Raw genomic sequence first — 24,846 nt, 5'->3', positions numbered from 1 at the left:
AAGGCTGCATTACTGTTCAGCCAAAGCTAAGGGCAAGTTTCTACTGGCTTCGTTATAACTGATGTATGCCAAAAGGTATTTTCAACAAGGGCCAAATTTTGTGCTGGGAACTGCGCAGGCATATGCATGTAATAAAAAATGAGTGCTGCAGGTTAAACTGCACTTTTCCAGCCTTCCCCCACAAAATACAACTGGGCTCCAACTACTGAGCACAGGTGTGGCAAGCCTAAACCTTCAGTAACAAGAGGGATCCAGGCTAGATGAAGATCCTGTATGTTATAATCATATCCTGCCTTCCTATTATGAAAATAACTTTATCATGATCAGAGTATTTATCTGAGAGATGGAATAATAATAATGCATGCTAGTGTTGGAGAGTGGATGTTAAACAGCTTTTTTTTAAACAGACAGCACGTTGTTCAAGTACAGCCAGGAATTTGGACTTACATTGACTTCGCTGTTGGTACACGTTTGTGCTGTTTTTGGAGGGTGCATCCTTTGCTATCTTAAAGCAAAAAGCCAAAACATAACTAGAAGCTTATACTCCCTGATCACAGTCCTCAGACTGCTGTGCACTACTTAAGGCAAGATACAAGATTACGTAGCCTTGACGGTGGTTTGTTGTTTTTTTCCCCATAAATTCTGCACCCAATCTTGTCCTGCAGCAGCAGCGAGCCAGGCTGTTCATCTCCACCAATAATGTGGCCTTCGACAAAGTGCATGTAGAATTGCTTCTGAAGAAAGCTGCAGCTCTCATGCAGTATTCTGCAGCTGCCATCACCTTTCTGCTTTCCTTCAGAAGCTGCACAACACGATCCCTGCAGAAGGGACAGCCAGAATCTGTCCCAGCAAACGCACAGCTTCTCCATTCACTTTGGCTGAATGTGCAGATACAATGAAAAGCATTGTAAAAATGTTACAGAAGGGGAATTTTTTCCATGATTATTGTGTCTGACACTTACTTGCTCAGATTACAAGGAAAAAATGAGAGCCTGTGCTTTCACTGCCAATCCTAAAACCTAATCCTGGAATTAGGGCTTTCTCCCCCCTTTTTCCAAGCAAGCAATAAGCAAAGTCTCTTTACCCCTTGTGCACAACGGCATACTTCAAAAACATGCTTTGTCACCACCTGTTTTTCCAAGAGGGTTACAAGGTATACCTCTGAATAAGCTCTTCCAGGTCCTCTCCCTTGTCCAAAAAAGGAGATTTCAATTTGAAAATTGTGCATCTATTATGCCTCAGAACAAATTCCTAAGATTACTTGAACAAAATTACCAGACAACTTCTCTGCTTTCCTCCCTCTCCCATTTCTTACAGTACAGACTTGTTAATTTCACTTCTGTATTAGTGGTTGTCCACATTAGGTTCACTACTCAAATAGGAGCTAAACTGTACACTGATTTGAAAATATTTTTTACAAGCAAGAGAAGCAGCAGTATTCGAAAACTGAGCATGTAAGAGATGTATATTCTCTAAGAAAAAGAAGGTGTTTAAAAGAAAGGTGAGAAAGACGATTGGCACCATTAAATCCTGAGCCCTGGAAAAAAATTCTGTAAACACGTAAACAAGTCAGTAAAAACACCTTTCCATTAGTCAGTCAATCAATCAGACAAATAGAAAAACACCCCACCCCAGGCATCCTTTTCCTACAGGCCATTCAAAAAAAAATAATAACCAAGAGTTACAGTATTCCTTAAAAGGAAAGCAGAATATACTAAAAGATAAATACATGATGTGGTTACAAAGGAGAGAGATAAATGAGACATAAATAAGATGTATACATATATGTCCAGATAAATGCACTGAAGAGCACTACTGATGACCAAGTCCTGATGACCAGTATGGGCTCCCATTCCTAACTCTGCCAGTATCCTACTGATAGTTCTTGGTTTCCTCAATCACTCTGCATTGCCATATGATCACATTGCTCTATGAGCCTGAAGGGTATTACTGAAAACCACACAAATGATTTTAAAAGTCATCAAAATGTCAAGTGATACAGCAGTCTGCCTCAGTACAGCAGAGTTCATGTCTTTGACTATGCACTGACTTTTTTTTTTTTTTTTGCACATTGTGTGAGCTCTGAGCTACAACACTTGAGAGAACTGATGCTGGATGTCTGCTGAACAAGGCAAAGATGGAAGAGGAAAAGGAGGAGACACTGGGCCACACAGCATTAGGACAGTTTGGACAGAAAAGTACGTTATTGCTGATGCTGGGATTCGTAACGCTGATGCTGGATGCAGTGCAGTGGATTCCATGTGCCATTGCACATGGAATGGAGATCCCCAGCAGTGTTAGGAGTGTGCACACTTCCATAAAAAAGGAATGATGCAAGGCTTCAGGGAGGCACTCCTGACACCTCCCTGAACCCACGTGTATATCTTTCTTAGCTTCATCTCTCTGGAAAGTTCAATTATATGAATATTGCACTTCATTCTAAAGGAAAAACTGGAGATCAGAAGCCTCAGATTCAAATAACTCCAGTTTTTAAGGGTAAAGTATCAATTATGAGATTTTTTTTTCTTCTATCAGAAAGTTGCACACAGCATTTTGGAGAAGGTACTGCCCAAACTAGCCACTGGTGCAGCAGTTAGGACTCACAAACACAACATTCAAACTGCAGCTTCAAACACGACCTTGAATGTGGGAGACATAGCTATTGACTACTCCAGACTGACTTTGTTCCCAAGTCACAATATAGAATGAAAACAAGCAATGTGACCCTGGAAGTTTTCACAACACGCAATTTTTGTTTCTTGTCCAACTCTACTTGTAGCCTCTCCTTTCCATGAAGCTTCCTGCTTTTACAGGAGATGGTTAAATTTTGTTGCCGCAATCCATTGCCTGCAAACAATGAGTCAAAGATTATTTGGTTTCTGAAGCCAACCTATTCTGTCTCTTGCAAATAAAAACACACAGGACAATTTACTCTGATTATATCATTAGAAGGGACTCATTTCCCACAGCCATTAGCTTTTATGGCACAGGTTTGATGGCCCTGTTTGCACAGCTTTGCACCAGTAAAAATGCAAAGCATATGGAACCAAAGGGTTTAAATCTTGTTTTATTAAATCTCTTGATTTAAAGGGAACTTCGGATGCATGGAGCTGTGTTAATTCCCTTGTTTCCTAAGCGGGAACATGGGCATGGGAATCATTATACTCCAGTCATTTCCAGCTGCTAGGATCTCCCTAGGAGTTGGCCAGCTTGGCTACAGTCACGCTGCTATAGTGAAGCCCTGAAAGGCTACTGCCATACCTCATGGCTGATTTCATTTCTTTTGTTAGTAAGCACGACCAGCAAGTAACACAAGTGCAACCCAGAACGCTTAGTACATTCCTGTGTATACTATACAGGAATATAAAAGTAGACCCAAGCTACTGTTTTTTTTTTTTTTTTTTTTTTCCCAAGCATCTTCTAGATCTTCAGATCCTTTGACCCCAAATCACCTCCCTAATACGCCTTTCTATTGTATATCTAGTATTCACCAAATTCTTGCTTTCCACCCCATAAAAACACTACCTCTTCCTGCTTCTGCACTTGTATTCACAAACCTAAGAACAGTGCAGAGGACTGGCAACAGCCCAGAGCTGTTTCTTCACAAGGAGCATCATCACGGACTACCTGCTCCACAGGTTCTTCCTCCATAGCAATGCAAACAACTCGCTTGACTTACTTTTATCTGTATACATTGTGGATTGGAACAAGTTTATTCTCTGTTCCAGACTGCAATTCTTAAAGCTGAATATCTAGAGGAACCAGTCCCTCAATTCTGAACACAATATAACTAGATTTTGCTTTACGGAAGTTTTTCCTGACACAAAACAAAAGCCCCAAACCACTGCATGCTTACATATAAACATGAAAAGCTGTGTGTATGGGTACAAAAGGATGAAATGTCAGGGTTAAAAGAAAACGCTGAACTCATAATACAGAAATTATATTCACAATTAGAAAACCTCAAGAGTACCAAGTTAAAAGTAAGACTGATATCAAAGAGGGTAACCACCACTCTTTATGGACTTGTAGTGTGGAGTGCACAAGTTCTGGAGGGAGATATATTCAGCAGAGCTATTTTAAAAAATGTTAATGCCTTCTGGACTACCAAATGTTAGCTATTTGTTATTTCAGTAATTTGCTTTTCAATAGAGTTTTGCGTATTCCAACACAGTCATTGGCCACGAGAACAACAGAATGTGGTAAAAACTTTCTGGGATTTTCTTTCATTTTATTGTTGTTGTTACTTTTATTCTATGTGAATGCAGAAACAGTTATAAGATGTTGTATTTTAATAAATGTGTGATAGCACAAGACTTTTAAGATAAAATTTGACCATTAACAGCTGAAGCATGAGTCCTTCAAATTTGAGTTCAACTGCAGTGCTTTTCTGAATATACACATCAAAACTGGATGAACACAAAGATCTTCTACAAGAATAATGAGACATGGAGTTTCTAACATAGGAGACATATGCGTTCATCAAAAACATTCAAAAAATTTGAAAAAAAATAGCAATCATAGCTGCCTAGGAACAGGCACTGCCTAAGCTCCACATAAGCCTGTTAGGTTTTTGTAACATGGGGGCGAAGACTACATAAAACATGACTGCAGACTGTAAAATATGCAGACTCATATACTAACTCCAACTACTGGTGCACATACGCTATTTGAATGCAAACTTCTGCTTGTGCTTCTGCAAGTAAGTACTCACATATGTGCATGTTTTGCAGGTGCAGTTTAAATGCTCTGTAGGGGACAGCCTTCAAATATGCAGCTTCAAGACTTTAAACAGGTAGTGATTTATATAACATTCTGAAGTCATGCCACAGCATTTTTGACAGAAAAATGCAATTCAACAGCTTTGCTTAGATTGGAAGAGCATGCTTGCTTATGTCATTAGTTTTATTTAGGTCATTTTGCATCATTCATGCCAAAGTGTAAGTTGTCTCAAGTTTTCTTATTTCCTGGGAGTCCTGTTTGTACAAGAAGATGGGATCTTGCCATGTTTAATCTCTTGCTTTCCAGCAAGAAGCTCCCATCTCAAAGAAATAAGTTGTCCTCAGCACAGTACTAACTCCTGTCACCCTGCGGAGGTGAAGTGGAAATAAATCATACTTAATTACAGTACAGCAAGTGGAATTCACTTAGCCCAACTCACTTGAACACCAAAAAGGAAGAGAATTTATTTTGGAGAGGGGAGGTACTGGTTTAATCAGATTTGGATGACTTTTGTGATGCCACCATACATCATGCGGCTCTATTCATAACACAGCTACAACAACAGCAAAATACCAAAAATACTGAAGTTTTTAAGATTTGAACTCAAAAACACTGTGTCGCTAACAATTCCCAAGTCAGTGGCCAAAGAAGGGGCCCTAAGAAAAATAGAAATCCAGCATCCAGGAGCATTATCCCACCTGCCTGAAGCTAAAGAATTTCCCTCCTCCAATAATTACAGTTAAAATCTCTCTCATATGTCTTTTGATAATTACAAATACTTCAGACTCATTACTGTCACCACGGGTAACAACAGGCAGAAATTACTGCAGACATATGAGAACGATGCCATGGGAAGCATAGAAACATATGAAGAAAAAAGACAATTATGAACTTTGCGAATTTCTGAATTTAGGCAAACATAGACTCAGCTAGAAGTTGCCTTTTTGGCAGCTTTCTAATGCTGTAAATTCCTATCATCCTGAAGCACTTACATTTCGCTTAAGGGGTTATGCTTGTTCTGCCACCAGAACAACAGGGAATCCTGAATGGCTGGCAAGAGGCTTACTCCTCTTCTTGAAGAAAGGTTCCATTACAGTGGACAGTGAACTAATTCATTAGAGCCCTACATCCTTCCCAAAAACTAAATAGCCCAAATCCATTTATGCAAGCTGCCAAAGAAAAAAATGTTTTTATTTGTTAATAAAGTTCAAGTGCCTAGAGAAGAATAACAGACCATAATCTATTTTGTCCATCAAAAATTATGCCTATTTAAGCAGATTAAAAAGAAGTACTACATCTATTTCACTGGTTAGACAGAAGTCAACAATTAGTAATGGACCCATATAGTTGAAGACAGATTTTGTTGGAAAGGAGACGTAAGCAGAAACACTGAGGCCTTAAGAATTTGACTTTAAAGAGATTATTAACAGAAAGGAATTGATGTTCTTTTCCAGATTTTTGTTTTCAATACATTCAACTTGAGAAGCTATTTTTTTAACCAAAATGTCTGCACTACCAGCTACCGTAAAAGCAGAGGAGAGTTCATGTATACACTTCTTGAAAATATATGATTTTAGTATCATGAATGTATTTTAAGATCACTAAGCAACTTTTCAATCTCAAGACAAAGCCATTCTGCTTGTCCTTCTTGGCAGACCTCATTAAACCAGTGCCTAAGAAACACCTGTCCCGATACTGAAAAAAGCACGTTTTTGCCACAGGTAGTTTTTAAATGCATATTGGTCATAAACAAAATAACTCATGTATATAGCATAGATTTTATTTGTAAAATGAGATTAATGTTTCTTACCTCACATCTATTTCAAAGGCGTGAGATCTCTTATACTAAGAACTTACTCTCAAGTATACTAATGATAAATCTTACTTTCTGAAAGAGTCTTGATAAACATCAGCAGCCAATGTCAACTTACGCAATTTGTAAATGACATGTTTCTCTTCTCACAGCTCCTACTGTAGATTAGCAATACCAACGGATCCAAATCCAAGACTGAATTAACACGCACATCTCTTTGTTTTTATTATTTCCATTTTAAAACTGTCTTAGTTTGGTAGCTCTCTGTTGTACTACACTAATACCTGGAACTGATGTGGTTTTATCTTCAGGAGTCATTCATGTGAAAAGTTCCTTGATCTTATTTTGTGACCGAGTTCTTTTTAGGAACTTGAAAAATATTGCTGGCACTTTGTGAAGCATATGGGAGGTTATAAGACTCACTGATGTTTTAATGTCCTGTTTATGTATGTTGAACATACAACCAGATGAGGGTTTATTTGATGAAGATTTCCTTAAGCTTCCATAAAGCTCACATTCTAACATCTTACTGAAGCTCTGGGAAGGTAAATCAAACTTAGACTGTACCTTAAAGGAAAATCAAATTTATTCATTCAGGCATCTTGACTAGTGGAGTATAATTCCTGCTTGCTCAGTTGTTATTGCAGCTACAGCCCTTGAAAGCTAAAGGACCAGAGAAGAAGCTACTGCCTCTTCAAACTGCTCTGAAGAGCATTCCTGCTGCATGTAGTCTTCAAGCTGCAGCGACATGTCCATAATGACATACAGCCAACCTTCCTGGTGCAACAAGAGTATGTTTATTGCTCCTCTGGTTTGTGAATTGACCATCTCTTTTCCCACAAGCGCCCCACCTTAAACATCTGTAGTATGGAAACATTGCAAATGCTATACCTGCAACCACCTATTTCATTCAACTTGCAAAAAAAACATAAAATAAAGAACTACTGAACAACCCCCCCCAAAGAAACGTATGAAATTGCAACAGATTATGAGAAGTGTGCGATCTGCAAAGTAAATGTATGCATACCTTTGGCATAATAGCTTCACAGGCAACACACAGATGAACAAACCTCCCCACGGCTATTCCTCAGAAGTGCAACCCACTGCTATATTCCCTCTCAAACACTCAGGTTGGCTTTCCCAAGGATGATCTAACACCCTTAGGGAGCAGATCACCCACACAGGCTCAGGAAATTATAAATGGGCTTTCTCTTCTCCTTGGATTGCTTCAAGACTTAGGAAAGGCAGAACAGCCTCAATGCTCAGTATCCCATGATACTTCCACTGCGCCCTAGACAGAAATGGGCTGGCACAGAGGAGAAATCAAGAGACAAACTCATGGTTAAAGCTATGAAGATGTACCATTTATTTCAGGTTTTTGTTGGTTTTGTTTTGTTTTGTTTATGCAGGGACATTTTCTGACCACTTCGCATGGGTGGTTTGAATAGCTTTTCCTAGTCCTTTGAGAAGTGACACAGTAGTGATTTATGAAACTTTCTAACTAGAGGGAACACACATGAGAATATAATGTGACAAAACTGGCAAACCACCAATGAACCAGATGAGAGAACATTAGTAAATTATGTTTGGCATCAGAAGTCCTGCTGTTGGGATAAATCAATGAGCAGTTGTCCCTGCTATCATCACAGATCCTCTCCTTTCCCCAACCCCCTAGCTGGTATTCCCAAATGGTGCTCTAAAGAAGACTGGAAATACCAACTTTTAAAATGTCAAGAGATTTGTCAACCATGGCTATGGACTAGAATTGTCATATGACTGTTCTTTAATTCTGAAACTGGGGATAAAGACTTTCATGCCATCCAACCCCTGTATGCGCATCACATGTAAGCTCTGCTTACTTGAGTTTCATACAAGAATGACTCTGTAGGTATTTTGAAAGCACCAACACCTCAGCATTCAAATTTTAATATACTTAAAAACTGATTTTTGAGACAATGCTGGGATTTGAACCAATGTTCTCTGTTAACCCTGACCAGTCAGTCATCCTACAGTATTTTATCCCTGTGTATTCCATGTGCTTATACAGCAGATACAAACTAAAGACTTTCATGAGTTTAGTTTCTGAGTGAGCCAAGTGAACTGACTCTCTCTGCACCTACGTGCAGAAGTTACACAACTGATTAACACAATGCACGCATGTTCTCTTGCTGTAGAATTCAGCTTTTATTCACTTCACTGCTTTACGTCTTTAGGAATTTGTCAGTTTTCAGTGTTCCATAATAAATTCAGGATCTGTGTAAATCACTACAACACGAATTTCATTTTGAATTAGTTCCATTCTTACATCAGGTATTTGTTTTAGTTGGCTTAGTGAACTGCAAACTTCCCTTGGTAAGACTTACTGAACAAGGGACCCTTTGTAGAAGAGAGCAACACTAACCTTTTATCTGAGCTTACAGAACCTTTAATTTGGGACTTGCGGCTTTACAGTGTTGTGAGATTTCCTTCTGCACTCCTCTTAACTGCAAACTCGGGGTCAAGTTCTACCTTTACTTACACCCAGGCAATAAACTCACATCCCAAATTGTAGTTTGCGGAACAAACACGTCAGGTAGCATCAAACTGCACGTTTTTCAGTTAGAAGAGCAGCAAATGCTCCAACAAGAATGAATAAACTTCAGTCCCATGTACATTTTATATTCATTCCAGCTTCTTTCAGAACTGGAGACTCACTGCAACAGATGCGTGGTTTCTGCCAAATCCACACATAAATAAACTCAACTTGCTGATGGCACGGGAACAGCATGATGCTCTTCTCCATGCCCAGCACTGTCAAGGCAGAAGCAAAGAGGAGTGGCTGCTTCAACAAAGCTGCTGCGCTGCCAAGTAGCTGTACATGGAGCTGCTGCTCCGCATTTCTCCAGCAGCAGCCTGCAGAAGTTCAAGGAACTCAGGTGGTGCTGTGCTGGCTGAGAGAGCTAACACAACCAAAGGTAAAAAGCAATGAGAAGTAAATAATTACAATCATAATCAGCATCCAAACCCCTACCATTTATGTGCTCACTCAAGGAAAAACAAACCAAAACACTCTTCTTGCTTCCACTGTGGCTCTAGCTTGTGAAGTGATTATGTATGAAGGAAAGAATTCAGTGTAACTTTCAGCTTTCATGAATTAGCAGAGGTTTCAAATAAAGAGGAAAAAAAAACAAGATCTATCTGAGTTACAGACTGCCCGATCTGGGTAGCTGTTGTCACAATAAACACGTAACCCATGACTTACCATCCATGTATATTTTCACTACCAAGCACAACAAAGAAAGCAAGCACCTTTGCAGCCAAAGCCCCAAGTACAATCTTCACCTATGTCCTGCTGTTCTCAAGTATTCTTTGCACTATTGCACCCAGGAGCTACACTCGTAAGCAGGCACACCACTGCACTAAGGCACAGCACTCTCCTCTCCATAAAGTTTCAATTAGCCTTTAAACTCAATTACACTGCACAGAAAAGAATCTGGAATGCTGGATGCAAGCTGTCATGTTTCATAAGCCATTTAATAATATTATATTTTATTTTTTCCTATTGACATTTAGTTTGGTTTTGAACTCAAAATATGAAGCCAAAAGAGCAAAATAAATTATCCTGTGAAAGTTAACAAATTATTCCATTGTTTTTAACAGCACTGGGCAAATCCCACTGAATTAGGCATGAATTTGTCACATATGCAGCAAGGAACTTAAGACTAATACATTGTTCCCATTGCAAATCTTATTTTTAGAGGTTAGAAGTTAATATTCTAAACTTGCTCCAGGCTTAAACATGGAATAAGCATTTATTCCAGAAGGGGAAAAGGAAAAAAAAAAAAAAAAAAAAGAAAGAAAGAGGGAAGGAAAGAGGGAAGGAAAGGAAAGTGACTGACAACTTGCTCTGCGTTTCTGATCACGACCAGCTGAATGGGAGAGACCCTTTGTGGACTACCGGACTAACCTGATGGCTCCGTCTGACAAACTGCATGACCTGAGGGACACTTGCACAGCCTCCTCGCCCTACCCGCGACGAACCTGATACCAGGGTTATTTTTGGGAAGCCCTGCCGCAACCCGAGGTCCTGCCCGCCTCGGCCAGCGCCCTCTCCGCCCTCAGCAGCACCCCGGGCAGGGGCAGGAGCTCTGCCCGCACCTCCACCCCCTCCGCCGGGAGCCCCGGCAGTGCCCCCCCGACACCGCCGCCGCCCGGCCGCCCGGCCGCCCGCCGTCGCCCCCCGGGCCGCGGCGATCCCCGGGAGGCACCCCGCTAGGTGAGCCGAGCCGTTCGGCGACTTACGGCGCTGGCAGAGTCCCGGCACGGCCGCCAGCAGCCGGGCCGCCCCGAGGAGGGCCCCGGGGCCGCGCTGGCACTTGGGCACGGAGACGATCCCCGCGGTGAGACACGCCAGTAGCGGCACCCACATCGTGCGGCGCGGCCGGCCCCGCTCCCGCTCCCGTTCCCGCTGCCGCTGCCTCTCCTCGGGGCCGCGGCTCGGCGGCGCGGCGCGCTCAGTCCCGGCCCCCGCGGGGGCGGCGGCGGCGGCGGCGGGGCCGGGGGAGGAGCGGCGGCGGCGGCGGCGGCGGGCCCGGCACAGGTAGGGCGCGGGGCGGCGGCACCTCAAGGGCAGCGCCCGCCGCTCCCCGCGAAGGGCTGCCCCCCCCGGCGGCGGCGGCGGCGGCAGCGGCGGCGGGGCGGCCCCGGGCGGGCGCGGAGGGCGGCTGCCTCCATCCGCCTCCAGCCCGGCCGCCCTGCCCTGCCCTGCCCTGCCCGGCCCTGCCCGGCCCCGCGGCTCCCTCAACGAAACGACCGCCGCCGCTACACCCGCCCGCCCCCGCCCCGCCGCCGGTGCGCCTCGGGCCCGCGGGTGTCCCCCCCTCCGGTTGCCGGGAGGCGGCAGCGGGGCAGGGCCGGCGGGCGGGGGCGGGCGGAGGCGGGGCGGCGGCGGGCGGTGAAGTCACGGCGCCCGCCCGCGCCGCTTTGTTCGGCGGCGGATGGCGGAGACCGTGGGGGGCGTCCCTTGCCGCCGCCTCGGGACCCCCCCCCCCCATCATACACAGACCGCAATCACCCCGCCGCCCTCCCCTCGCGATCTGTGTGTGCCCGGAGTTTCCGCCCCTCCGGGCGAAGTGGGAGTAACGCAAAGGTTATAGCCGTGCCCTGCGCGGCGCGGAAAGTACCTCGCCGTGCGGGCACGGAAACCCCCGGCCCGGGCTAGGTGCGCGGCCTCGCAGGCTCCTGTCACCGCCTCCCCCCAGGGCGCTGCTCCCGGAGCTGCCGTGGTGTCCCCCAGGCAGGTGACACGCACCTGTGCCTGCCTGACGGGCCCGGGGCCTGTGGCCATCACCGTGTCACCGCCTCGTTTGTGGTACTACCGAGCAGGTGGCACGGCAAGCCGTATCCCCAAATAATGTGTCAACGCGATGTGCCAGTCTGTCAGCACAGGGCACAACATTAGTAAGTCGTTCACGTGCAAACGGTGTTAAATGAACTGTGTTAAGTTTTGAGCCCCTCACTACAAGAAGGACATCAAGGCACTGGAGCGTGTCCAGAGAAGGGCTACGAAGCTGGTGAAGTGCCTGGAACACAAGTCCTGTGACGAGCGGCTGAGGAAACTGGGGTTGTTTAGTCTGGAGAAGAGGAGGCTCAGGGGAGACCTTATTGCTCTCTACAGCTACCTGAAAGGAAGGTGTGGGGAGCTGGGGGTCGGCCTCTTCTCACAGATAACTAGCAATAGGACTAGAGGGAATGGCCTCAAGTTGTGCCAGGGGAGGTTTTTAGGAGACATTTCTTTTCAGAAAGAGTAGTCACGCACTGAATAGGTTGCCCAGGGATGTGGTGGCATCACTGTCCCAGAGGGTGTTCAGGAAAGGTTGGACGTGGTGCTTAGGGACATGGTTTAGTGGATGACATTGGCAGTAGGGTGATGGTTGGACCAGATAATCTCGAAGGTCTCTTCCAACCTTAATGATTCTATGATTCTAACACTGTGCTGTCTTACAGTCCTTACAAATAAAAGGCTGTCAAAGCATTTTCGGACCCTGTGCCAAGCCTTGCGGCACTGAAATCAGGATGGCTTATCGACTGCATGTCAAAGGTCAGAAATTGAAGATTCACTGGGTTTGTGCAAGGTCACTGAGGAGAAGATGGCAAAGCAGCAGTCCTATACTCCCACTCCCGGGATTTTTAAATGCTGTATCATTGTTCTGCTTCATTTTGGAAAAAATCCCCTGTTTCAGACCTTGAGTGTCATTCTTAAAGCTGCCACAGCTCGAATGGGGATATGGCGTGTGACAAAACCGTACACAGGGATGGTCATATAAAAGGGTAGCATCCACATGACTTTAGATGTGGTAGCATTCTTGATCTAATCGCTCTATGGTTTCAGAGATCACAATTTAACACTATGCAATGATGAGCAATTTGTCCCATGAGGACTCAAATCGGTGTAGTTCTTTGAAATGAGACACGTTTGTGGCAGGCAAGCTAACCTCAACTGACTCCTGTTCATGATCACCATGATGTCTAAATCCCATCTCATGATGTTGCAGATTCATGATGATTCAAATTTATCTTGAAAAGGGTCCAGAATAAGACAAATAAGTTCAAGGAAATGTCTTAATAAACAAAAATCCAAGCAGAAGCAAAAGTTGCAGAAAGAAAACTTTGGGATTTTTGCCTGCAGAGTCTAAATAGTGTTGAAGGGAGGAAGAATACACCTAATACTCCATATGATGTATTTTGTATGAACATTGTTGTCAGATCAGAGTTTAAATGATCATATAAGCATCATGAAGAAAATGGTTCTGTCATCAACAGCATGAGTTGTCTTGTGAATTTCTAGTCATAAACTAGTTATTTCACCATACAAATAGGAAATTGAGTCCTTACATGTACTGCTTCTTGCGAGAATGATATGCAAGGATTTGGCATTTGGGGCAGACAGGCAATATCTACAGTCTAACATAGAAAAAATGGATAATTTTCATATAAAATCTGAGAATAAGGTAACTAAAATGAACACTGAGAACATAACAAAAAGGGTGGACCAATAATGGCTGAGAAGTATTCACCCCAAATACTGAAAGATGTGGGTATCAGCAGTAAAAAGAAGCCAAGAGTTGAAGGTGCCAATAGTTGAGGCCACTGTAACTGTTCAAAGCAATCTCTTAGTTTATGTAAAATGTGTCTTTCCCCTACTTCTTTACCTTCATTCCTCACGTGGTGGGAGACAAAGACTTAAGAATGTGTATTCTGTAGTGATGGCATCTTTAAATACACTGCTGGTTAGTGTTTGGAATGCAGTAATATAAGCTGCATCTCAGAGGATGTTATGCAGGAGATTTGGATAGCAATTCAAGTTTTACAAATTGACAAACCGAATTGCGTAATGTCACATAGGAGACTTGGAGCAAGGAGCTTAAGACCACTGGAACTGGATGTAAGCGTCAGTCTGTTGTTCTATCCACAGGATCATGAATGCTTGAGAAAATGTCATTGTAGAATCTCCATCCTTGGAGATAAGTGAAACTCAGCTGAACAACTTCATGGGCAACCTGATCTTATTGGTCATGTGTTGAACAGAGGGCTGGTTGGGCCTCTTGGAGCTTTTTCTAGCCTAAGTTACTCTATGAATTTCTATGGTGAAAAGTGTTTAATTCTCTGTTCTTATATTGCATGTATACCTTGTTTCATGAAGTGTTAAAATGGTGCTTTCTTTATGGTACTTAACTTTGTTTTTCTGCAAACAGGATGTAATTGTCTGTCACAGCATTAGTCCACAGCCTCTCTTTTCAGGAAACAGTTTTGAAAATGTTGAATCTGCAATGAATGTTCAGTAGAGCTGGTCAAAAAACCCAAAACATTTCTTACAAAAACCATGTTCCTTTTTTGGTTGAATAATCCCAACCATCTTTGATGTGCCATTTCATGGGGGAGAATCCAAACCAAGATTGTAAAGGGGAGAGTGATGGTGTTTTACAACTTCTAATACCAAAACTTTTTAAAATGAAAAATGTGATAGGTGTTCATTAGCTGGTCATGTGATGTCTTAGATTATCATGACATCTTCAACGCTGTTAAAAACCCCATAGAAAGCATTTTGGTATACTTAAATTGATTGCACTTCCCCCCAACTTTTCTACTTTTTCACATTCCTATGAGACCCCACTTTGAATTGCTATTTTTTTAGTTAATAATTTAAAACTTTGCTGGGGCACAGTAATTTTTCTGAATTTGGCAGCTTCACTTGGTGTCACTGACATTAATGTACAAATTCCATTTTTTTGCTATATAACTAAATAAAAGGATCACATGCTTGTCTGTCAGATACAATTACATTCGCTATAGCTTGGGTTCTTTTAAACAATATTTGAATCTAAACTGCATCTGTTTCGTGTAAAAAAAGTCAGTGTATGTTTCAAATCTTTTGTAACCCATCAGTTTAAAATGATGGAGGAATTCAAATTCAATTGCTGTTCCCAAGGAACTGATTGCCAGGAAGTCATAGACCCCTCTTCCAGCAATGTGAACTATGAACAATCCACCTATGCTGTTTTTTTGTTTGTTTTTTTAATATTCAGTAAAATTCTATGTAAAATTCCAACTTCCCTGTACAATACACAATCATATTTTTTACCAATATGTACATCTTTTCACTTTGGCAAGGTTGTGATGCATATTCATGTAAGATGTTAAAACTATGCACATTGTTTCTCATTTCTTGTCTCAGTCCTCACTGTCAAAACTGGCAATGTCATCTTTCAAAATAGAATACCTACCCCCCAAAATAGTACTTTTCATCATATTGTACATTAATACCTACCTTAATTACCCATCCATGCTACTGGACCTCCTGACGCACATGCAACAAAGAAAAAACGGTGTGTTGTGAGGAAAAGCAGTAGCCTAAAAAAAAACCGCTAATATTTAGAGTGTATACTGAAGTTTCCATTGATTTCACATAGCCATCTCGTGGGCTTACAAATCTTGCTTGGGTTTGCAACTTCAGTGGCTTCAATAGGCCTGCATGAGATGATCTAGCAACATTTGAAGCATTATCTTTCTGAATTTACCTCCTTGACACTTACAGTTTGGACAACATTATGCAGAGATAGGTGGGATAACACCGTCAATTTTCCATACATTCCAGCCTAATTGCATTTGCGTATAGTATGTCTAACCATTGTTCTTATTCACCGTTTACTTGCATGGGTTTAAGTGTAAGATGAAGCTTTTTCTGGTCTGTATGTGCTATCAATATTCTCTCCCTTCCACTTTTCTATATTCGATTACTTGCAATACCCCAGCAGTACATTTTTCTTCTTTCTTACATCACCAATCAAATTCTAAGATTTGTATATTAAGAACTCAGTTAGTAGTACTCTGGAAATCCCAAGTATTGACCTTGTGTGCTTCAGTGCTTGCCAGAAGCCTACTGAAGCAGACGTGTGTAATAAAGCAATAAACCTGAGATATTTCACACCATTTCAAGAAGAGAATTTCAAAACAGTTGGATTCTCAGCCAAAGCGGTCAGTGCACAGTTGTGATCTCACCTTATACTCCATGAGACAGAGACAGCTGTGGGTCCTTGGGTGAGAAGGTATCATTCTGTTTAGGGTTCACTAGGTCAAAAACAGTGCTTTAAGCTCTATGCAGACACTTGTTTTCTAGGACATCTGTAGTACAGAGGGATGATATGTAAATTAATATTCAGGGGGCCTCAGTGAAGATGCCGTTGTCCTCTGTTTAAAAAAGAGTAGGAGGATTTTTCTAGAGACAAGTAAGCAGAAGAAATTGTCAATATAGTCCAACAAAGATGCTCAGAAGCATAAAAACATTTATTGCAACAAGTGGTCAAAGTTTAGGATTGTTTATTGAAATCTTTTAATAATCTCTTTCTGGAAGTATTTACTGAAAAAAAAAAAAAGAGCACAACAGCAGTATAGTCAGCTGAGCAGATGTATTCCGAAACAAGAACATTTTAATTGTTGTCACATGCAAAGTTTTAAAGAACACTTACACTGAGATGTTTCGGTACTTCCACTATGCTTTTTTGTGGGACGGAACTTTCAGATAGAAGTATTTTCTTCCTTTTGACAAATAACCATATGGCCTGCTTTGAGAGCCTTTCTGATTGCAGACAGAATAGCTCCTCTGTGGCCTACCGTTAAAATATGAAATTTACCTGGGGTTCTTCTAGATGCTGTCATTATTTTTTTCCTGATACCACATCTTAGATTTACAGACATTGCAACTTGATTTCTGGAAGGAACAGGACAGAAGGGCAGAAAGCCGCTGGGTAAGTTATTTCATTAACCTTATTTCAGCGGGACTTTTGCCTGAGGACTGAAGACCTGCCCCCGTGACACAGATCTTTGTGCCATTTTCCTGTTTTCCTTCATGGACTAACAGAAAACTAAAAATACAGAGTTTTATTTAGTTTTGTATCCACAGAGAACTGCAACCCACCCCGCAAAAATCAATGCAGTTTTGAGATTAACTGCAATTTTTTCCAACTCCACAGAGGATGGACAAGGGCTAGATTTCCTCTTGTTAGATGGAGGTGTAGATCCACAGGCGCTAAGGCTGCTGAACTCTGAGAATACACATTTCAAAGGACAGCTTGTGAAGTAGAAAAATAGCATTGTCATTTCTACAAAGGAGCAGCAGACACCCTGAAGTTCAGCAATTTTGTATCTTTTTTTTTTTTTAAATATTACAAACTAGAACTACATTTACAATGACACTCCACGCATTTTTCTTTCTTTCACCTCCACTCATTTCCTTCTGCTCCTGTTGCCTATCCTTGCCTTTCTCTCTGGTACTTGAAAAAGGTATGCAGTCACCACTTGCTGCTGAGAACCAATTAGGTGCCAATCAAGTGACGGTGTTACAGTTTTTTTTTTGTTTTTTTTTTTTTTTCCTTCTTCCCCAAAATTTATTTCCCCCCTTTTCACATTGAGGACAATTACTCCCATTTTGCCTCCCTCCTCACCTACATTAAAACTATTTTCACTCTTCCGTGTCATGGTCGTTTCTTTTTCAAGTACTTTGGGCAGACCTTCAGATGTTTTGCAGGCCCCTTGCTTTCCCCATCTTCCCCCCTCTGCTTCTCTCACTTCCCCAGTGGAGAAGTCGATTTCTGACGCAGCAGCTATCTCAGGCAGTGCTGCAGTTTCACCCTCATCCTCAACCCACTATGATTTCATTCCTTCTCTGTCCCCAGGATTTAAGGGGGGGGGGGGGGGGGGGGGGGGGGGGGTGGGTGTGTGAAATATTCCATAATAACTCAGAAGGCCTGACAAAATTTTGGAAAGTTTCAGAGAAAATTTCCAGATAAGGCCTTGTCACCATTAGCTCACTCGTTTTTCCCAGAGGTTTCCTATGTAATGTTCTACAAGGAACTGGTAGAAAGAAAAAGGTAAGACACAGTGGTAAAATAGCAGGAAATATGTTTTTGGATTTCTGAAAGATAAATTCCCTTGTGAGAAACTATTGAGGAAATTAAGTGTTAGAGGTTGAAAGGGAAAGTTAAGTTGTGGTTTAGAAACAGAACTAGTATTGTTTAACAGAAAATTAAAGTGCATTTTTAGCACAGCATAGCCTTTTTAGATCAGACTCAAAAGTATCATACAGTTACAAAGCCAAGGTTTGTAACTGGGTGATTGATGACTACAAATCATTTCTCCTGTCCATAGTTAAGCTGCTAAATCTGGTGCATTGAGCAGTGGCCAATGAGTGGAAAAATCCCAAAGGCAAACTGTGTGTGCGTGGCAGAGGGGGAAGTGGGAGGGGTGGGGAACAGGGACAGGGAGGGTGTGTTTTTCCAGAGTTATCAAAGGTTTTGAACCTCTCTGATAGGATTTCATCTGCTCTTGTCCTCAGTCTTGAAATGTGGTGTGCACATTACAGCCAGGGTGCTCTCCGGGAGATCTTTATCAGGATATCCCCACTCCTCTCTCACCAGATCCCTGCTCAAGACTTACTGCTACCATGACAACTCAAATAAATCAAGAAATGTTTAATGGCCAAAAAGAGAAAGAAGGGAGGCAGATGGGGGCATTTAGAAAACAAAACAAAACAAAACAAAATACCATTACTTACTGATTTTTGTAATTGTTTCAAATATGTGTCTGTATACATCTCCCTGCTTCTCATATCCTTCTTATCCTTAGATTGTTATCACTTTGGCATAGGGAGATGTATGTTCGGGCAGCACCTCACATCCCTACTTCTGAAAAAAATAAAAATAAAAAAATCCATAACAATAAATCTTCCCTTGTCTGATTCCAGGATCCAGTAGAGCTGGAGTTACTGGTTTTACTGCTTTTTCTTTATGCTATAGTAAAACTAAAATGCTTTTTAAAATAATGTATAATTAACTTGTGGAATTTGTTGGCTCAGGATAAGAACTTCTTGGGATTCAAAAATAGATTAGGTATTTATAAGTTTTATGTGCCTTTACACTAGCCAGGATAAAAGTTCATAAAGGAGGCAAGCTTTCATACTGCAGAACAAGAACCAACTGCTGTCAGAGCCTGCAGAGAAATTTCTCCTGCAGCCATATAGTGGTCTTTTAAAGATGATTTCTACCTTTGCTGAAGCATTTAGGTGGTGGAGTCTCCCTGGACATGGTCCTAAGCAAGCTGCTCTAGGTGGCCCTGCTTGAGTAGGTGGTTGGACCAGATGGCCTCCAGAGGTCCCTTCCACCCTCAGCTGTTCTGTGATTCTGTGATCTGGGACCAACCATCGCTGGAATCAGGATAAGGCGTGAAAGGGATCACGGAATTTATGTGTTGCTAAGGGACAGATACTACTTTGTTTGGAACGGGCACTTCCAGCCACAGTTGAGGAAGTGTAGGCATAATTAAGTTGTTCAACAACATATAAAGAGTCAGTATAAGCTGAGGACCAAAATTAAGGTCAGGCTGGTAGCATATACTTGGCTGGATCACACAACTGCGTTAGGATTTGGCCAGACCTTATCTTTTTATCTCAAATAAAAAAAAAAAAAGTTTTACATAATTAACTTACAGCCCAAACTAGTAATTTCTTCCTTTAGAATTTAGTTAATGTGTTACTTTCCCAGCACACAATCCTTGTGTGGCATGACACACTAATGAACACGAAGATGGGGGCAGATAAAGGTTGCAAAATAATTTTGTAAGCCTTAATTGTGCTTGAAGAACAGTGTTTCTGATTAGTCGTCTTCTTTGGCACCGTTTCCCATCACCTGTGGTCTTTAATTCAAAACTGGTTGTATTAGAGACAGGCTATAGATCAAACAGAAGTGTTAAGACTAATGGAGAAGTTGCTAGGTGAAGTTGCATACCCTATATAATGTAGGAGGTCAGAAATGATGGTGATTATAATTCATTATCAATTTAAATTCTATCAGTCTTCTAACTGTCCACTCTTCTACAGGCAATTAATTCAGCTATAAATATAATCTAAAAGCTTGTGAGGTACAGTGAGTCCCACAGCTCTTGCAGTAACTCTTGAGTCTGGATGTATGCTAGATAAAGGTTTAGAGGGAACATGTGCTTTAGCAGTGGGGGAAAGCTACTGTAATACAGCAAAATTATGACCTGGTCCTGGAATCAAAAATGGAACACAAAATATTAATTTGCAGGAGATGTATTGTGGCTGACTCTGAAACAAGTGAGGATTACATTACATCAAATGAAGCTAAACACTGAACAGAAAAATACAGGTGTAAAACAGAAGTAAAAGAGAGAACAGCCAGCACCAGAAGCAGTACAACACGGGTGACATGCACCTTATCCATGCACAAGCTGTCATAAGAATAAATGCCATGAAAGGTCACGATCTCCAGCAATGTGATCAAGGTAATAAGCTCAAATATATCTGTGTGTGCTACAGAAGACCTAGACACATGGACCACTCAAAGGGACAGAAAAGAATAACTGGACATTTTGCTCTTAGCCGTTAGCTGTCCTCTGAGGAACACTGCAAAGACACTATGAACACAGCTTGAAAATGCAGAGTTATGAGTTTACTGATGACTTGTGGGTTTTCATTTTTACAATGGGGGCCAAAATGAGGCTGTCACTAAGCTTCTTCCCATGTGTGGGTGGAAACCACTAGTTCTCTGTAGACTCTTGGTTTATTTTTCAGTGCATCATTGTCAGTTGGTCAGTCAGCTTCCCTATAAGAATATGGGAGGTGTCTTTCCTGTAGGAGGAGAGGGTAAACCGAAAATAAAACACATCAGATCCCATGGGAAGTCAAAATAGAGTTGGATGTGTGAATCAGGATTAAGTTTTAAAACCAAAAATAGCAGAAATACAGTTCTTTTTTATCCAGAAATTCTTTAACCTTCTGGCGATATAGTTTTTTTGTTTGTTTGTTTTGTTTTGTTTTGTTTTGTTTCACTTGAGTTATTTCTTACTCATTTTGTTTCAAGGTTTGCTGTTTGCAATTTTCTCATCACAGGATGAGATTTTTCTCATCAGATGGGAAATCATAAAAAAGAATGACTATTAATACTACTCTAACACTAAAAAGTTGAGTACAACTATCTTTAAAGCTATGTGCTTTTTCTCTGGTAATTTTACATTATGCTGTGTGACTGCAGCTCTTCAGAGCCTTCTTTCTCCTTACTCACTCTTCTTTCTCCTTGCTCTAAATTCTACAGTGTACCCAAAAGTATCAACAAGCTTGCACTTGTACAAGGAAAAAACATAGCATTCACCGTGTAATGCTGTGATACATACATATGTACATTAGAAAAAGGTTTCCTAATATACGATTTCATTATATACATTTGATATTTTATTGAAATTCAAATTTTATGACATTCAAAATAGCAGTGAAAGATGTATTACCACCTAGTGCAGACACCGTGAATGAGAAACAATGATTTGAAGTGATTTGATGGAAATTATAGGTAGATGTAGCCAGATAGAGAGTTGAGGCAGAATTCTGCCTGTCGTGCAAAAAGGAGTCTGTGGCCAGGGTTTTCTTCTCCACCTTCTCCTGCTGTTTCCAAGTGCCATGAATTTCTGAAGAGTGCCTAGAGAAAGCAAACGGTCCTCTGTAGAGGGCATAAGACCTACACAAACTGCTGTTGGCCTCCACTGTGTTACCCAAATGCTGGCTGGGCACACAACCCAGTTTTGCTTTGGAACCATCCATATCTCAGCACGTGCTTTTTTGTTGGTGTTGTCACTTTGCTTGTTTCTGTATTGTTTCTTCATTCTGGATTTCTTCTTCTAATGAAACCAAGTAATTTATACTTTTTTTTCCTAATCTTTAGATGATTGATTTTCAAATCGGAAGCATATGCAGGGAGAAAAGTCCTTTTTGTTGTTGTTTGTTTGCTCTTTTTTTATTTTATTTTTTTTTTTCCTTCCAGGGCAATATATTTTCCCCTTTAATCTCTTTCAGCAATAGCAACTGCTGTAGAGGCTGCTTGTAACAATAATAGGCAAGCATTTTTCCATTCCAAACATAGGAATGTAGTCTGATGGTATCCCTTTAGAAGAGTGTATGAAACCTTTAGGTGGCAGCCAAGGGCTACAGTTCCAATCCCTAGATTTATTAGCTGTGTGGTTTATGGCTTCTGCTTTGGGTGGCAAAGAGGATATCTAAAAGAAGAGTGACTTTCTAATACATCCAAAAGCAAAGTGGGAGAAATTTCACATAGGCTGTCTATTATTAGTATTAGTATTAGTATTAGTATTAGTATTTATTAGTATTAGTATTGGTATTAGTATTATCAATGTGGATATATCTGGATATATGGGAATGCACCTGGGAAACTCTTTTTGTGGTCTGTTGCCCTTCTGCCACCCTCTGCATCCTTCAAAGTACTCTTAAAAACACAATGTAAAGCCTCACATCTTACTCCTATTGATAATTCAGTTGTAAAAATGGCATCCAATACAGTGCTTTTATGTTGCATTCAGAATGTGAATAATACCTTGGGTCTATACCTGGGAGGAGGCTGGAAACACTTGGCAGTCCCCCGTCATGCACCTCCTCTGGCCATCACGGCTGCATTTTAGGGACTTCGGGTCCCCTTCCCTCCTGGGCACAGAACAGCTCTGCAACTCTCCTAGGCGATTTAGGGCATGCCATGGGAGGCCATGTCTCCACAGGTGTCCACTCAAAGTATAACTTCAGGACCTGTATCTTCAGCATTACTGTCCCAGTCTTCCCCCATGCCACTCTAATACAAAGCTTTGTGAAAGTATTTTTTTCATAAAAAGGTCTTAACGTATGTCTTCACAATACCTGACTAAGATGTCTAGAGATGTCAAAATGCTTGTTAATGAAGATAAAGTCTTTTTTTTTTTTTTTTGATATGGAACTTACTTTTTTTTTTTTTTTAACACTTCTCTCTTTTATATGAAGAAAACATGGTCACATTTCCATTATGTATGTTGTGGGTTAAAAAAACAGAAAATGAGAGGTTTACAAATAACCTAATCTGTTTATTTTACTGTACTCAAAGTTCTGCTTTGCATAATTAATGATCCCATGCAGCTACAAATCACTTTGTTTACCTCCACAGTATAATGCAGTATGCATCTTCTCACCATCCCACAGATAGGCTGAAGTATTCAACACTGCAGTGCCAGCAGCCTACATATGTGCTGAACAAACATCCAAATTCGGAAGTGAGACAAGTAATTGTGTACACTGATTACAGACCAGATGTTAAAAATCAAGTAGTTTAACTTAAATGACTAGCGATTCAAAGACAAACAAGGTCAGTTTACATCAAGATTTGCATTAGAAAATATAATTTTCCTGAAACAGCTTGTAAATGTGTATGGTCTGACTGAGTATGTGAGTAAGGAAATTTGTTTTCCCCCTGCTTTTTCTTGTTTCTTTCACATTCTCAATTTTGCGTACATAACTGTGGGACAGGCATAAGCTTTATTCCCACTATTTCTGAATGTTCAGTGTACAAGCAAGGCTCTCTCCTGAAGACTTACTGCTGTTGTAGGATGCACCTGGACTGAGAATAATACATCTGCCTCCTTGCAGAGCCTGTTAACTGGCTTGTGCCTAGTTAGCTCTGAATGGAAGGAAAGAGATGTGAGCTTGCCTGTTCCCACCTATGGAGAGGTGCCTTGCTTTTCTTAACACTGTTATTCCCTTACTGCCCTCTGTTGCTGCATTGTAGCTCACCTCCTGTTGCACAAAAAGGGAAGGCATCAAGCTTTACAAATTCTTTGCATTTTAATCATTCACTCCTATTATCTGGCCAAAACATCCTTTCATTCAAGCCCATGCTTGATTTGATATGTCTTTTCTTTACGCTGCCTGCATTTGTCTCCAGGAAGCACAGAATAGGGCCTCTAGTTCATGGGGTTGAAATTTCTTAGTAAACAGAATGGTCTAAGTTGATGTGGAATACAGCCAGGATATTACAAAAGATGTCCTTGTTCATTCAAAAGGCATCAATAGATGTTTAAATGGCAAGAAAAGGTAAAGACAAAAGTCTTCCACCCAAACAAGACCCACTCTTCTTGTGTGTGTATTTGTTAATACTGGCAAGTTGTTTGTTCGTATAACAAAACACTGGAAAATGACTTACCAGAAGCAGAGTTACTAAATGGTCCACTTAGTTTTTTACTTACATAATTTATTACTGCATAAACATTCTCTTTAATTTAAAAATGTCCATCCACTGCCTATTTAGCTGTGCAGTCTTTCCTGCGGTAACATTTCTTTGGAGGCTCTGTGTAACAGTGACCAGCCAGGCATTTGTGCTCTGCCTTGTGCTGAACTACACCAAGTTCTTTTGTGATATATTTCCCTACCAAGGGAATATTTGGGATTTCGGGTTAGTTGGAAAGTGTTTGTTTGGGAAACAGGCTAGAAATGATCTCACAAATTGCTGGAAACGAGGGGCTTAGTGCAATGGGAGGTAAGAGAGGACGTGTCCAGGATGGTGAAGAAGGAATTATGCATTAGCTCACATAAATCATAATAGCAGGTGTGGGTAATTGCACTTTAGTAAAACTGTATTTGAAAGCAGTTAAGTTGTAGTTTCTTAGCAACTGCTGCTGACAGCTACATTTTAAGTGGTCAAAGCTTTCAGATTAGGTAACACCCATAGCTTGTTATACAACAGCATTGAAAGGAGAAAAACAATAAGCAGAAGTGTTTCTCCCCTCTAAAAAGAAATACAGCAGAAGGCCAGAGTCACAGACGAGGTGATTAAATAGAAAAAGCAGAAATTACTTTTACATTTCTAGATAAGCATTTTCAGGAAGAACTTCTTAGGAAGAAGTGTTACTGAGAAGGGCGTGACCCATGTCTACTCAGTGTAATGGATGGATTTTAGGGA

At 41.4% G+C, this 24,846-nt stretch overlaps 1 protein-coding gene and 1 long non-coding RNA gene across 4 annotated transcripts in view; one reads left to right on the top strand and one right to left on the bottom strand.

Annotated features, from left to right (window-relative positions):
- ITGB8 (integrin subunit beta 8) overlaps positions 1-11,049 on the bottom strand; it is a 48,450-nt gene extending 37,401 nt beyond the window's left edge. For all 3 annotated transcript variants that reach the window (XM_040548263.1, XM_040548265.1, XM_040548264.1), the window contains exon 1: positions 10,817-11,049. In XM_040548263.1, the coding sequence (XP_040404197.1) occupies positions 10,817-10,943 (127 nt within the window). In that variant the 5' untranslated portion in view covers positions 10,944-11,049. The remainder of the gene's footprint in view (positions 1-10,816) is intronic.
- A 472-nt stretch (positions 11,050-11,521) lies between these two features.
- LOC121066391 lies at positions 11,522-15,111 on the top strand. The gene is made up of 3 exons (XR_005817731.1): positions 11,522-11,974; positions 12,521-12,614; positions 13,989-15,111. It is a non-coding gene; the product is annotated as an uncharacterized LOC121066391 (long non-coding RNA).
- The last annotated feature ends 9,735 nt before the right edge of the window (positions 15,112-24,846 follow it).

This window comes from Cygnus olor, chromosome 2 (assembly GCF_009769625.2).
Source record: "Cygnus olor isolate bCygOlo1 chromosome 2, bCygOlo1.pri.v2, whole genome shotgun sequence".
Taxonomy (NCBI): domain Eukaryota; kingdom Metazoa; phylum Chordata; class Aves; order Anseriformes; family Anatidae; genus Cygnus; species Cygnus olor.
Note: the sequence above shows the minus strand (reverse complement) of the source record. Positions and strands in the feature narration are given on the sequence as shown.